At 45.5% G+C, this 16,699-nt stretch overlaps 1 protein-coding gene across 6 annotated transcripts in view; it reads right to left on the minus strand.

Annotated features, from left to right (window-relative positions):
* LOC144688352 (DENN domain-containing protein 3-like) overlaps window positions 1-16,699 on the minus strand; it is a 145,033-nt gene that overhangs the window by 22,912 nt on the left and 105,422 nt on the right. For all 6 annotated transcript variants that reach the window (XM_078554808.1, XM_078554804.1, XM_078554806.1 and 3 more), the window contains 3 exons: window positions 4,648-4,907; window positions 2,432-2,605; window positions 171-300 (listed from right to left, as the gene is read on the minus strand). In XM_078554808.1, coding sequence (XP_078410934.1) covers window positions 171-300; window positions 2,432-2,605; window positions 4,648-4,907 — 564 coding nt within the window. The remainder of the gene's footprint in view (window positions 1-170; window positions 301-2,431; window positions 2,606-4,647; window positions 4,908-16,699) is intronic.

Genomic DNA, 16,699 nt, shown 5'->3' on the forward strand with positions numbered 1-16,699 from the left:
GTGGGGAAGGAGATGTCGAAATGGTTATGAAAGACGCTACATAAATGGAAGTCATCTGCAGGATTTTCTGGTCTTGCCAGTGGTGGGCATCAACACCTGATAATCCCGGCCATCTTCTTTGTCCTCCCCACCCTTGATTCCCAATTGCAAACAGGCAAGGAGGAGCTTACCTTCTCCGGCAGTTTGATCCAGATATGCGAGCTTGGAGGCGATGCTCATAGGCCGCTGGTGAAGGCTGCACTTTGCCACTGCATTGATGAGTTGGATATTGTTGATCGCCTGTTGAATGTACTGAGGGTCCTGCACAGAGAGTGGGGAGAGTGTGTTGGTGGTGAAGATTCTGGTCAGGCCACAGACCCAGCACTTTCCCCATAAAACCAGTCTCAGTGCCTCCTCATCATTCCCATTTCTACCACTGTTGGGCTCCACCAAGGCTGGGCAGGGAAAGCCACCACCAGGTGTGGTGATGGGGTTACAAAGGCAGGGGAGGGAGTCCCGATCTGTGCTGATTGGTGGCTAATTGACAAGCTCCAGATTGCCTCAATTCCCTTGGGTTAGGGAGACACCCCGATGACAATTACTGGAAGGTGCATGCGTGTGGCTCCTGGGGCTAGTATAGGACCAGGCCTGCGGAGTCACATTCCATTGCCAAATAATGAGTGATATTCCTCTGTTGGGAGTGGAGAGCTTTGGAGAGTGGCTCCCAGCACAGACCAACACAGTCAGAAGGGGAGGAGAGGGAACTGGGGATCAGGTCCAAGTGTGAATCAGAAACTCAAAGCTTTTATTCTGTTCTTCCAAGAGGTTCAGGGGAAACAGACTGGCACTGTCAGCTGGGTTAATATTTTACCATAACATGGGAAGGGGGCAGTTCCTGGGCACAATCACTACCTTAACCAGTAGTTAGTCCCTCTCTCCACGTTGGGAACATTCCCCTCCCCCTTAGAAAATGGAGGCGGTGCAGGGCTGGGGAAAATGGGTCACCCCTTTCCTTTAGGCTCTTGCAGGAATTCTGACTCTGCAGGAAAAGGGTGCTGATGTAATTCCCAAATCAATGCTTGAACAAATTTGGTCGTGAATTTGTGGGGTTTCACCCCCCACAAGTCCAGTGAACACTCAGATCCTAAATCCACCCCCAAGCCTGGTCCGGATGTTGGTTACACTCAGAGTGTATGTGGGTACACGCGTGGGAGTGTGTCTAGTAGATTTGGGGGCAGGTGGGAGGGGCAGGGAGAGGCTGGATGAGGTTTGGGTGAAGTCTTATTATTCCTACAACAATTGGTCTGGAAGTGGTTGAGCTTTTCCATGTGGTGTGTGTCCAAACCCGCTGGTAGTTTGAGAGTGGGGTGGGTGGGCGATGACTGCTGTCGATGGTGGTGTTGTCAAGCCCCTGGGATGGTTCACCTTAGGACACTGGGTTGGCGAAATGGGCTGGAGCAGACACCTCTATCTTCATCGTGGGTCACCTGGTGGAAACTGGGCAGCACAGGGGAGTGCTCACACTCCTAGGGATGGCTATATTCTAGGAGGTTTTATCATGTGATTGGCTACTGTTCTACATCCCCCACATCCACCCCAGGCTCGATAATCGATACAACAATCAATCAATCAATCATGGCGGTCACAATATCCACAACCCTCTGAATGCCAGAAATCACTCTTTGCATTTCATGGATTCTCCAGAGGGCTCCAAAGCAGATAGTGGCAGACACGCTGTTTGTTGTGAGGGTGGGTTTGGAGAGAATAAGGAGAAGAAAAAATGTCCTTTAGATATTCTCCTGGGATTGCTGGCCTGAACTTCCGGAAGATTCATCTTTAATTCCAGGAAATTCTGGGAATATTGGCCACACCCACCATCACCCACCATCCCCCCCAGCTCCTAGCTTTGACAGTGCATCACCAACCAGAAATGGGAATGTGCCTAAAACAAGGCAGAGGCCAGAAATAACAGACCATGCGACCTCAGCCAACACATGAAAACAGAGGGGCAGGAATGGACTATTCGGCCCCTCAAGTCTGCTCCACCATTCAATAAGATCATCGCTGATCTTCTACCTCAACTCCACATTCCCGCACTATCCCCACATCCCTTATAGTCCAAAGATTCGTCGAGATCAGTCTAGAATATACTCAGTGACTAAGTTCTGTGGGGTAGGGAATTCCAAAGAATAACAACCCTCTGAGTGAAGAATTTTCTCGTTATCTCTGTCCTAAACGGCCGATCCCTTATCCTGGGACTGTGCCCCCGTGTTCAGTGGGGTAAACAGCCTCTCAGCATTTGTCCCATCAAGATATCTGAAGAGTTTTATAGGTTTCAATGAGATCACCTCGCATTCTGCTAAAATGCAGAGTATATAACAAGAAATTCACGGATAGAATCTATCCCATCAATTGGGCAGAGATTACAATTCTTACCTCCCTCTAGTCTCACCTTGTGCCTCTCTGCCAGGAACTTCCCCGCACACATCTCTCGGATAATCACCTTCCACAGGTCCCGTTCTGACTTGAGGTTGGCAACAAAGGGCTCCTTCTTGTCCCTGACCTTGATCCTCAGGGCCAGGATCTTCAGTGGAAAGATGGACACCGGTAAACAGGATTCTACCTCCTGGAGGGCCACAAAAGCAGAGTGTCAGACACGTCCAATGAGGAACGTGCGCAGGTGGTGGGAGCGAGTAGTGGAGATTCTTCTTGTGCCACTGGTCTGTGAGCTACCTCTAGACTTGACAGTTCTAGAGCTCTCCTGGCTGGTCTCCCATCTTCTAACATCCATAAATTTGAGCTAATTTAAAATTTGCTGCCCGTGTCCAAATACGCACCAAATCCTATTTACCCATCATCCCCTGTGCTCGTTTTTCCTTACCTTGTTGTTACTAATGCTCCTTCAGACTTGACCATATGCTCTCCTGACTGGTTTTCCATCTTCCACTTTAGAAGCCCACATCAAGTCCCTTTGACCAATTGCCCTCTGAGCTCACTCATCTATATTGGCTCCTGGTCAAGCAACGTCTCAATGTTAAAATCCTCATCCTAGTTTTCGAATCTCGCCATGGCCTCCCCTATTCCTACACCTTGACCTCTCCCAACTCCGCACCCTCCGAGATATCTGCACTACTTCAGTCCTGGCCTCCCTCATTTTAATTTCTCCATTTTTGGTGGCTATGCTTTCAGCTGCTGGACCTCATCCACTGGGATTCCCTCCCTAACCCTCTTTTTCTCTCTACCTCACTTTCATCTCTTAAGATGTTCCTTAAAATCCCCCTATGTCTAAGCTTTTGGCCTTCTGCTGTAAGATCACCTTAAGTGGCTCGGTGTCAAATTTGGTTTTACAATCAACCCCATGAAGCATCTTGGGATGCTTTGTGACATTAAAAGGTACTATATAAATGATTTGTTGCTGTTGAAAGGTGAATTGTGTGTGTGAAGGGGTGCAATATAAACCGTCCTAGCATGGGTTACTCGTGTTTGCAGAAACCCAGTTCAGGCAACAAAGTCTAGTGCTTTTGACAAACCAGTTCGAAAAGGAACAAAACAATAGTCCCTCTGCCTTTTCCAGATGCTACACTCTGCACCTGCACACAGGGAAAGACTGATACGGAGTGTGTCGACAGACTCTGATGGTGACAATTAGGACAGTGGTTTTCACTAGACCAGTCCCCTGGACCCAATGTCCACTCCATCCACCACTGAGGCACAGTGGCAGAGGGGTGTACCATCTACAGGATGCACTTCGGAAACTCACCAAGGATTTTTTGACACCACCTTCCAAACCCGTGACCATTACCACCAAGAAGGACAAGATCAGCAGACATGTGGGAACACCACCACCTGGAAGTTCCCCTCCAAGCCACTCACCATCCTGATTTGGAAATATATCGCCGTTCCTTCACTGACACTGGATCCAATTCCCAACAGCACTGTGGGTGTACCTACACCACGTGGACTGCAATGGTTCAAGAAGGCAGCTCACCACCACCTTCTTGAGGTACAGACGCACATCACTAAAACGTGGGTTAATTAACCTATAAAATGGAATAAGTCAAGCACTGGGGTTCATTTCCAGAAGGATAGAATTGAAAAGCAGAGATGTTATGTATTAATTTTTATCAAACCTTGGCATGACCACAGTTGGAGCACTATGGACAGTTCTGGTCTCCAAATCGTAAAAAGGATATAGATGCAATGGAGAAGGAAGAAAGATTTACAAGGTTAATACCAGAAATGTGAGGTTATATCTATTAGGAAAGGCTGAACATGGTGGAACTCTTGTCCCTGGAATAGAAATTAGGGGTGACTGGGTTGATCTCTATAAGAATATGATAGGATCAATGAAGAGAATATGTTTCCACTTGTGGGGTGAGATCAGAACCAGGTGGGTATAAATATATCATCACTAGTAAATTCAACAGAGATTTCAGGAGAAACTTGTTTACTCAGAGTGGTGAGAATGTGGAACTGACTACCACAGTGGGTAGAAAGATATATTTCCGGGGAAGGTAGAGAAGAACATGAGGGAGAAAGGAATAGAAGAATATATTGATAGGGTGAAAGGAAGCTTTGTAAAATATGGAGCTGAGGTGATGGGGGCAGCAGGTGCTCCAGTGGATATTGGACGTAGGCATTAATTCTTTGATTGTCCTCAAACCCTACCTCGATATCTCGGAAGCGAGCAATCTCCTTGCAGTATGGGTGAGCCTCCATCAGGAGGAACAGGCGCTTCTGACTCATCACCACACGGCCCAGTCCATAGCTGGTCTTCACTGGGTTCGACACCTTTGAGATGCGCTCATTTTCCAGCAGGTTCTTCATTACCTCAGGTGCCAGTGTGATGCTGTCCACCTCCGATTTAATCTCGTTCCAGTGGGAGTAGAGCTCATTGAACATCTTTGGCTCAATCAACTTCTGCTGCCCTGAAAGGAAACAAGTGACAAAGAAAATGTGTTTCAAAGCAGTGTAAGGGACAGGAGGGGGGGGTCATTCAGCCCCTTGAACCAGTTTCACCATCTAGATGGATCCTGGTTGATCTGTATCTTAATCCTAGCTACCTGCCTTTACACCATAGCCTTCAATAACAACAACAGCAACAACTTGCATGTATCTACCACCTTCAACATAGTGAAACTTTTCAAGGTGCTTCACAGGAGCAATTATCAATCAAACTTTGACGCTGAGCCACATAAGGAGAGATTGGGACAAGTGATCAAAAGCTTGGTCAAAGAGGTAGGTTTATGGAGGGAACTCCAGAGTTCAGGATCCAGATAGCTAGAGGCACAGTCACCAATGATGGGGAAATTAAAATGGGAGGTGAGCAAGATGCCAGGATTAGAGGAGCGCAGATATCTTGGAGGCTTGTGAGGTCTTGAGGTTGGAGGAGATGACAGAGATAGGGAGGAGTGAGGCCATGGAGGGATTTGAAAACAAGAATGAGAATTTTAAAATCAAGACGTTGCTTGACTGGCGAGCACAAGGCGTGATAGGGATACAAGTTAAGGCATTGGACAACAGAGTTTTGGAAGCAACGGAAATCTATCACTCTCAATTTTGAAATTTTCAATTGACTCTGAGTATCCAAGATGTTCTCTGAGGAGAGAGTTCCAGATTTTCACTGCCCTTTGTGTGAAGCACTGCTTCTCGATTTCAATCCTGAACGACATGGCTGTAATTGGAAGATTTTACCCCCTTGTTCTGACTCCTCTATCAGAGGGAATACTTATTCTCCGTCTATCCAATCAAATCTTTTATTTTAAACCCCTCAATTCAATCACCCCTTAATTTTCTGACCTCAAAGTATTACAAGTCTATGCAATCTCCTAATTTAACCCTTTTGGCCTGGTATCATTCTGGTGAATCTACACTGAGCCCCCCACCCCCACAAAACCGATATATTCTTTTTGAGGTTCAGTGCCCAGAACTGAACACTTACTGCCGATGGGGTTTGACCAAGGCTCTGACTAACTGAAGCATCACTTCATCCCCTTTGTATTCCAGCCCTCTTCAGATGGAGGCCAACATTTCATTGGCTAGTTTGATTTTATTTTGTACCTGTCCATGGGCTTTTAGTGATTTCTGTAACATTGTTCTTCCAGAGTCTCTCAACATTATTTATGTTTCATTCTGAATGCACTGGGGATAATAATACCACCCTCATCCCAATGGACACAAATTCACAACCAAAGCTTGACAAATTGCACCGAACTCATTTCATCTTGGCCCCATGCCCTGAGCTGCTAACTCTGGACAAGTCAGTGGATGCTAGACTTTCAATCATGGGGTTTCTAATAGTTTCCAGTAGAAGGTTGTGCCCACTGCTGGTTTACACGGGATGGTTGAACAATAGTACAGCCTCTTTCTTACCTACAGCACTTCAACTCTTTTGCCCCTGCCTTTCCGTCATATGTCTTTGTCCCTTAGTTCAGCTGATTGTGGGGTTGGTGTGTGGGTGAGTGTAAAAGCTATATCAACAATAGCACAATTAACAGTAGTGTAAGCTTTGTGTTAGATCTAAATTATGATGAACACTCTCTCATACCTTGAGAGGGAGCTTTACAAGTCCTGTTTATATTATAATCTCTCCATTGCTCCAACAAGATGTGCTCTCCCCAGTCTTGGAACAGAACCTCCAAGACACTAATCTGTGTCCTATTTGCTACGTTGGCCATTTCTGGCCTTTGATTGAATTTGCCAACTTTCTGCCAGGTTAGGTTCTGTTGAACCTGCATCAAACTCATGTTACATTGGCCCCTTGCTCAGAGTTACTGACCCTGAACAAGCCAATGGGTGATAGACTTTCAGTCATGGGGTTGTGTACATAAGGCATTCGATGGTTCCAGATAGCAAATTGTGCTCAAAGCTGATGGATCAACATACCCAGTGGGAAGACTGGGATATTCCCAGCTCTGCTACTGTTGTTTCCCTCCCTCTCTGATCAAAGGAGAGCTGGAATTACCAACATATTCCATAGGATGCAGGAATTGCAATCCTTAGACAGGGGTGAGTTTCCCATTGGAGGATGTTGGTGGGCAGAGACAAACAGAATGAGAGGTGGGGAAGTAACAAAGAATTTTAGGAGTGATGGTACATCAGAGCAGGAGTCGAGTGGATGAAAAGGCTTGGAATAAAACTCAGCAGTCATGATATAGAACTGTAAGCCCAAAAGGTCACAAGCTCAAATCTCAGATTGGCAAGAATCATAAAATGAGAGGCCACTGTTGCCTGTGCCAACTCTCTGCAAGAGCAACTCAGCTTGTCCCACTCTCCCACCTTTTCCCCATAGCCCTGCAAATGTTTTATCCTCAGATAATTATCTAATTTCCCTTTTGAAAACCATGATTGAATCTGCCTCCAGCACACTCTCAGGCACTGCATTCCAGATCCTAACCACACGCTGCACAAAATAATTTTTCCTCATGTTGTCATTGCTTTTTTTGCCAATCACCTTAAATCAGTGTTCCTTGGTTCTTGACCCTTCCACCAATGGAAACAGTTTTTCTCTACATACACTGTCCAGACCCCTCATGATTTTGAGCACCTCTATCAAATCTCCTCTCAACCTTCTCACCTCTAAGGAAAGCAGCCCCAGCCTCTCCAATCTATCCACATAACTAATGCTCCTCATCCCAGGAACCATTCTCATGAATCTTCTCTGCACCTTCTCCAAGGCCTTCACATCCTTTCCTAAAGTGTGGTGGCCGGAACTGGACACAATATTCCAGGGTAATTCTGCGAATCCAGTGATTGTGGAGGCAATGACCACCAAGATGATGGACTGTTGAAAAAATACCCAACTGCTTCAGTGATGCCCTTCAGGGAATGGTCCCAGCCACCCTTATCCAGTCTATGCTGAGGCCTGTCTCCAGTTTCACTATGCTGCTAACCCTCAATGCCCTTAGGACAATTGAGGAATGAGCATTGGATGCAACCTTGCCAGTGCTGCCCTTGTCCAAAGCAAAAGTGAGAGAGAAAAATAAATGGCATTGCTTCTTAATCATGCCTCAAAGCGCAGCAACTTACTTTGCGGTACAGTGACTGTTATGTAGGTGAGTACAGCAGCTATTTTTGTGCACAGAAAGATCCCACAAACAGCACTAATCTGCTATTGGTGGTGTGAATTGAGAGAGCAAATTGTTGACTGGGGACATAGGGAGAAATCCTGTTCTCCTTTCAATAGCCCCAAAGAACCTTTGACACCCACCTGAAGCCTCAAACAGGCAGTGGGAACCTTGGACCATTCAGCATTCCCTTTGGGACTGGATGGTGTGTCGGTATCTGACTGTGTTTCTACAATGACGGTTCCAACCCCAGGATTTTGTGGGTCTTCATGCATGTCAGTGGGTGGGGGGGCTGGTGGGGAGGGAGAGTTGGAAGGCATAGATCAACCTCTTTTCCTGACCGCTCACACTCAAGGTGAATATATGGGCAATATTTCCCTTGATGGTACCAGGCCTGATTTTCTAAGTAACCTTGAAGCAACCCAACCTTGCATTTGGGGCCACAAATAGGCGTCAGGCCCTTTATTAATGGGTGTACGGAGAAGGTTGAATGCCTGGTTCAGGCCTGGATACTGCATGACTGTTGTTATCCAATTTGCCAAACAGTTCACTGACGGCCACCACAGGGCGACTGGTCGAACTGGTTAACAACCGGGAAACAAGAGTTTGTGTGGCTCTGAGCCTGTATGTTTAAACCGAGAACTAAAAGGTGCCTTAAAGAAACTAAGCATCATTGCGAATAATAAAATCACAAGAGGTTCAGCAGGTCTGTGTTTTAAGGAGCTTGCTGAGATTTTATTTTCTTTTAGTCTTTCTCTTCTTGGAATTTTCCTTTTTTGGCGGCCCTGCACAAATTAGAAAAAGAATAGGTTTCGGGTCAGTGTCAGGAAATGAGAATCTGTAACATCTGAAGATCTGACTGGGTTCTGTCCCCAGGGCAGCTCCAAGCTTCTATACGAGCTGTTTACTAATGACGTTTCCCTTCTCTTATGATGTGGGAGGAGGGGGAATCAACACCCAGCGATTCCCACTCTACCCACTCCCCATCACCTGCTGAACCCAATATTCCGAGCTGCTGTTCCAGTCTCCAGGACTGGCTGCTTTGAACCCCACCCTCCCCCCCTGACTCAGTTGGGGGGGGACGTTACTCCTCATCCAGCGGTCACTCCTTCTTGATGCCAGCCCCTTGCTAAGAGACAACGGTGGGGGTTATCCAGGTGTGTGTGGCAGTCTTGAAAAAACAGATCGACACAAATTTAAAAACAGAAAATGCTGGTCTGGCAGCATCTGTGGAGAGAGAAACAGAGTTAACGTTTCAAGTCCAATATGACTTTTTTGAAAGACAAATCTGACTCAAAACATTAACTCTGTTTCACTCTGCGTAGATACTGCCAGGCCTGCTCAGTTGCCCCATCACTTTCTGCTTATATTTCAGATTTCACTTTCATTTTAGTGTTTGACACGAATTAGACTGACACTGCATCCAGTTTCCTCTTCCCTGGTACACCATGTGTCACTGACACACAGGAGTCCATTCCGCTCAACTGTCCCAGGCCAATTTCAACTCCATATTCTGGACTCTGCTTTCTAGGAACAGCATGGAACAGGGCTTGAACCCTCTACCTCCCCTCTACTCAGAGACAGAATGCTACCACTGAGACAGAGGTGTATTGCTTCTACACTGAAAATCAATGGGCCAAATCTTGCTGAATAAATAAGGGTGTGTTGACAAGACTCACCATTACTAATGTACAAATCCTCAAATTCAGGAAATGACGAGATGCACCAAATCCCCAGAACCCGCTGGTCAATTTACACAGCATGGCTGTTTGCTTTGAACAAATAACATCCCTCAGTCTTCCTATTAATTCTAAGAAATTACACATTAATTGTTCATTAAACCTGCCATAGCTTGGTTTGATCAAAGCAAAATCGTGTCTGACTGACCTGTTTTGTGTTCTTTGAGGATGTAATAGGAAGGAGGTAGTGAAGTAGAAATTGTACACGTGCACTTTCAAAAGTTCTTCCTCATAGAATTAGAAGCACATGGAGCTAAAGGAATGGTGGTAACTATGGTAGAACATTGGCACAGGGTTGGAGGACAAGAATACAAGAATAGTAGTGAATAGGTGTTCTGACTGGAGGGAGGTGGTAACCAGTTGGGTCCCTCCCATGTGTCTATAATATCAGGTCTGTGACTTTTCCTGTTTTATAGATTCAGTTTAATGTGGATAAGTGTGAAGTAATGCACTTTGGGAAAAACAACATTAAGAGGCATTATAATCTAAATGGTGCTATATTGAGCGGGGTTTGGGGGTGGGGTGGTGGTCGCAGGGTTGGAGACAGGTGCAATAGAAGGGGAATCTAGAGCTGGAGATTTACAAATCCTTGAAAGTAGCATGGCAGGTTAATAAAGTGGAATATGAAATACCTGATTTTGCAAATAAAGCAGAGTACAAAAACAGGGATGTAATGGTAAACCTTTACAAATGTGCAGGGTGAATGAGTGTGGGACTAGATTGGGTAGCTCTTCCAAAGAACTGGTGCATAATGATGGGCCAAATGGCCTCCTTCTATGCTCTAAGATTCTATGACCCTTTAAGAAAGCTAGCATTGGTGATTGAATGTCAAGTATCCTTTTAAGTAGTAATTGTTGATGCATTGCCAATCAATCTCTGGCCCAGAAAAAGAACAATTTAAACTGTTCAATCTCATGCCTGCACATAATGAATTGTTAGAAAGTAGTAAAATGTCATAAAGTCATGGAGTCAGAGTTTTACAGCACGGGAAGAGGCCCTTCAGCCCGTCATGTCCACACCGGTTATCAAGCCCCGATCTACTCTAATCCCATTTTCCAGCACTTGGCCCATAGCCTTGTATGCTATGGCATTTCAAGTATTCATCTAAATACTTCTTAAATGTTATGAGTGTTCCTGCCTGTACCACCCTTTCAGGGAGTAAGTTCCAGATATTCAGCTCTCTGGCTGAAAATTTTTTTCCTCAAATCCTTTCTAAACTTCCTGCCCCTTACCTTAAATCTATGCCCCCTGGTTATTGACCCCTCCACTAAGGGGAAAAATTTCTTCCTGTCTACCCTATCTATGCCCCTCATAATTTTGTATACCCCTGTCAGGTCCCCCCTCAGCCTGCTCTGCTCTAAGGAAAACAACCCCAGCCTATCTAGTCTCACTTCATAACTGAAACGTTCCAGACCAGGCAACATCCTGGTGAATCTCCTCTGCACCCTCTACAGTGCAATCATATCCTTCCTAAAGTGTGGCAACCAGAACTGCACACAGCACTCCAGATGTGGTCTAACCAATGCTTTATACAGCCCAATCATAGCTTCCCTGCTCTTGTATTCAATACCTTGACAATTATAAAGGCAAGCATCCCATATGCCTTCTTAACCACCTTATCTACCTGTCCTGCTGCCTTCAAGGATCTATGGACATGCACACCAAGGTCCCTCTGATCCTCTGTACTTCCCAGGGTCCTACCATTCACCATATAATCCCTTGCCTTGTTAGACCTCCCAAAATGCATCACTTCACACTTTTCAGGATTAAATTCCATTTGCCACTGTTCTGCTCATCTGACCTGCCCATCTATATTGTCCTGTAATCTAAGGCTATCCTCCTCACTATTTACCACACCACCAATTTTCGTGTCATCTGCGAACTTACTGATCATACCTTCTACATTCATGTCTAGATCATTAATGTACACTACAGACAGCAAGGGACTCCAGCACCAAGCCTTGGGGTACGACACTGGACACAGGCTTCCAAGTCACAAAAACAACCCTTGATCATTACTCTCTGGCCTCCTGCCACTAGGCCAATTTTGGATCCAATTTGCACTGGGTCCCATGGGCTCTTACCTTCTTGACCAGTCTCCCATGCGAGACCTTGTCAAAAGCCTTACTGAAGTCCATGTAGACTACATCAACTGCACTACCCTCATCTACATAGACTCAGGCTTAGACATTTACAACACAGAAGGAGGCCATTCGGCCCATTGTGTCTGCACTGGTCAAAAAAGATCTGACTACACTAATCCCATTTTCCAGCACTTGGCCCATAGCCCTGGAAACTATGGCAACACAAGTGAATATCTAAATACTTCTTAAATGTTACGAGAGTTTCTGGGTCAACCACCCTTTCAGGCAGTGAGTTCCAGATTCCCACAACCATCTGGATGAAAAAAATTCTCCTCAACTCCCCTCTTAGCCTTCTACCTCTTACCTTAAATCTGTACCCCTGGCTATTGAACCCTCTACTAATGGGAAAAAAGCCTTCTCATCCACCCATCTATGCTTCTCATAATCTTATACACCTCTATCAGGTCCTCTTTTAACCTTTGTTGCTCCAAGGAAAACAACCCCAGCCTATCCAATCTTTCCTCATAGCTCAGACCCTCCAGCTCAGGAAGTATCCTGGCAAATCTCCTCTGCACCTTCTCCAGTGCAATCACATCCTTCCTATAATGTGGTTACCAGAACTGCACACAGTATTCCAGTTGTGGCCTAACCAGCATTTTAAACAGTACCAGCATAACCTTCCTGCTATTGTATTCTATGCCTCGGCTAATAAAGGCAAGTATCCCATATGCTTCTTAACCACCTTATCTACCTGTCCTGCTACCTTCAGGGATCTGTGGATATGCACACCAAGGTCCCTCTGATCTTCAGTACTTTCCAGGGTCCTACCATTCACAGTGTAATCCCTTGCCTTGGTAGTCCTCCCCAAGTGCATTACCTCACGCTTTTCCGGGTTGAATTCCATTTGCCACTGCTCTGCCCACCTGACCAGTCCATTGGTATCTTCCTGCAGTTTACGGTTATCCTCCTAACAATTTTCATGTCATCCACAAACATCTTGATCATATCCACTATATTTAAGTCCAAATCAATTATGTACACCACAAATAGCAAGGGGCCCAGCATCAAGCCCCATGGAACCCCTTTGCAAATAGACTTCCAGTCAGAGAAACATCCCTCTACCATCACCCTCTGCTTCCTGTCTCTCAGCCAATTTTGGATCCAATGTGCCACTTTGCCTTGGATCCCTTGGGCTCTCACTTTCTTGACTAGTTTGCCATGAGGGACCATATCCAAAGCCTTGCTAAAGTCCATGTAACTACATCAAATGCATTACACTCATCAACATTCCTGGTTACCTCCACAAAAAATTCAATCAGGTTTGTTAAACGTGACCTTCCCTTAACAAATCCATGCTGACTATCCCTGATTAATCTGTGCCTCTCCAAGTGCCGATATATTGTATCCCTCAGAATTCTTTCTAGTAACTTCTCCACCACTGAGGCTAGACTGACTGGCCTATAATTTCCTGGTCTATCCCTTCCTCCCTTTTTTAATAATTGGGCAATGTTAGCAGTCCTCCAGCACCTCACCTGTGGCCAGAGTGGATTTAAAAATTACTGCCAGGGCCCCTGATATTTCTTCCCTTACCTCCCTCAACAGCCTGGGATACATCTCATCTGGGCCTGTGGATTTATCCACTTTTAAGGCCGCTAAACCCGCTAGTACCTTAATTTCCTCTAATATTTCACCCTGATGTCTATACCTGTGTCATCCTTTTCCATTGTGAAGACCGACGCAAAGTATTCATTGAGGACTGTAACCCCATCTTCCGGGTCCCCACACACAGATTACCTCTATGGTCCCTAATTGGACCGACTCTTTCCCTAGTTATTTTCTTGCTCTTTATATATTTATAAAACCCCTTTGGGTTTTCCTTTATTCTACCCACCAATGCTTTCTCATGCACTCCCTTAGCTTTCCTAATTTCCTTTTTAAGGTCCCCCTGCACTTTACACTCCTCTAGTGACTCTGCTGTATTGAGCCCTCGGTATCTGCCATAAGCTTCTCTTTTTTTCTTAATCCTAACCTTTATGTCCCTTGACATCCAGGGTCTCGGGACTTGGTCCGCCCCCTTTGTCTTTACGGGAATATATTTGCCCTGTACTCTCGCTATTTCCTCCTTGAATACCTCCCACTGCTCAGACACAGTTTTATCTGCAAGTAGCTGCTCCCAGTCCACTTGGGCCAAATCGTATCTCATCTTAAAAAAATTAGCCTTTCCCCAGTTTAGAACTTTTATTCCCTCCCCAACCTTATCCTTTTCCATAACTATCCTAAATCTAACTGAGTTATGGTCACTATCTCCAAAATGCTCCCCTGCTGATACACCTTCCAGCTGCCCTGGCTCATTTCTGAATATTAGGCTCAGAACTGTCCCCTCCCTTGTTGGGCTTTCTACGCACTGGCTAAAAAAGTTCTCCTGGATGCAACTTAAGAATTTTGCTCCTTCCCTACCTTGCACACTAAAACTATCCCAGTCAATATTTCGGTAGTCAAAATCTCTGACTATCGCCACCTTATTAATTTTACGCTTCCCTGAAATTTGATTACATATTTGATCCTCTATCTCTCCCTGACTGTTTGGGGGCCTATAGTTTGCCACACACCTAGGGCAGAATTTTCCATTCAGCATGCGGGTGCATACCTGACACCCTGGAACGTTAAGTGATGCGCGATGATGTTGGGCCTATGTCCTGACGTCATCGCAAAGTCGTGCGATATTTCGTTCAGTGGGCGCGCGCTGGAGTCAGCTGCCCGCCCACTGATAGTTCATAGGTCTATTAAGGCTATTAACCAAGTAATTAACACAAATTTTACGCTGCCCATCCAACCTGATGGTTGGCGGGCAGGCGAAAAGGTCAAGCGGCCTTTTAGTTTTTTTTAGGAAACCTCATCCACCAGCGGGATGAGGTTTCCTAAAGCTTTTACAAATTAAATGAAAACTTTCTTTGAAAAATAAAAACATGTCCCATCTCATGTGATACAGTCACATGAGGGGACATGTTTCATTAAATTTTTAATGTTTTTATTTATTTTTTTAAAAAAGCACTTCAATCTCCCTGAGGCAGCTCCGTGCACATGCATGAAAGAGCGCTGGACTCGACTCTCCCTCTCCTACCGCTCGCACAGGTAGCGTTCAGTGCTACCGCTTGCGATCCATGCAGGGCGGGCTTAAATTGGCTCTGCGCCCACTCCCGCCAAGCCCACCCAACAAATGGAAAATCCTGGCCCTAATCACCTCCTCAAAAAATTCAATCAAATTTGTTCGACATGATCTCCCCCTGACAAACCCATGCTGACTATCCTCGATTAATCTTTGTCTCTCCAAGTGGAGATTAACTCTGTCCCTCAGAATTTTTTCCATAAGCTTCTCTACCACTGATGTTACGCCCACTGGCCTATAGTTCCCTGGTTTATCCCCACCACCCTTCTTGAATAATGGTAGCACATTCACTGTCCTCCGATCCTCTGGCACCTCTCCTGTAGCCAGAGAGGATTTGAAAATTAATGTCAGGGCCCCTGCTATCTCCTCCCTTGTCCCCCACAACAGCCTGGAATACATCTCATCTGGGCCTGGGGATTTTTCCACTTTTAAGCCCGCTAAAACTGCTAATACCTTCTCCCTCTCAATGCTAATTTGTTCAAGTGTATCATAGTCCCCCTCCCTGATTTCTACACCTACATTGTCCTTCTCCATAATGAACACACAGATATAAAGTACTCATTTCAAAACCTCACCTCTGACCTCCGGCTCCTCACATAGATTGTCTCTTTGGTCCCTAAGGGCCCTACTCTTTCCCTGGTTATCCTCTTGCCCCTAATAAACTTATAAAACGCCTTTGGATTTTACCTGCCAGTGTTTTTTCATGCCCCCTCTTCACTCTCCTAATTTCTTTTTTTAAGTAACCTCCTGCACTTTCTATATTCCTCTAGGGATTCTGCTGTTTGGAGCCCTCAGTATCTACCATAAGCTCCCCTTTATTTCCTTATTCAACCCTGTACATTCCTTGATATCCAGAGTTCTCTGGGCTTGTGGGACCCACCCTTCACATTTGTGGGAGCATGTTGGCCCTGCACTCTCTCTATTTTCTTTTTGAATGCCTCCTGTTGCTCTGATGTAGATTTTCCTACAAGTAGCTGTTCCCAGTCCACTCTGGCCAGATCCTGTCTTGTCAAATTAAAATCGGCCTTTCTCCAATTCAGAGCCTTTATTTCCGGTCCATCTTTGTCCTTTTCCATAACTACCTTAAATCTTACTGATTTATCACTATCACCGAAACGCTCCCCCTGCAAAACGCTCCCCCACTGACACTTCTACCATTTGCCCGGCTTCGTTCCCTAAAACTAGGTCCAGCACTGCCCCCTCTTTTGTAGGACTTTATACTTGCTGGCATAAAAAGCTCTTCTGGATAGGTTTTCAGAATTCCGCCCCCTCTAAGCCTTTCACACTTTACCTATTCCAGTTAATATTGGGGAAATTGAAATCCCCTACTATTATTACCCTATTATTTTTACACTTCTCTGAAATTTGTTTACATACCTGCCCTTCTATCTCTCCATCACTGTTTGGGGGGGTCCATAGTGCACTCCCAATGATGCGATTGCCCCCTTTTTGTTTTTAAGTTCTACCCATATGGCCTCATTTGAGGAACCTTCTAAAGGTATCATCCCTCCTTATTGCAGTAATTGACTCCTTCATCAATATTGCGACACCACCTCCTCTTTTACACAACCCTGAAACCCCGCCTTACACCCCACCCCCCCGTCTTGCTTGAAGCATACCCCGGAATATTGAGCTGCCAGTCCTGCCCCTCCCTCAACCATGTCT

Source organism: Cetorhinus maximus, chromosome 13, assembly GCF_964194155.1.
Source record: "Cetorhinus maximus chromosome 13, sCetMax3.hap1.1, whole genome shotgun sequence".
In the NCBI taxonomy this organism is placed as follows: domain Eukaryota; kingdom Metazoa; phylum Chordata; class Chondrichthyes; order Lamniformes; family Cetorhinidae; genus Cetorhinus; species Cetorhinus maximus.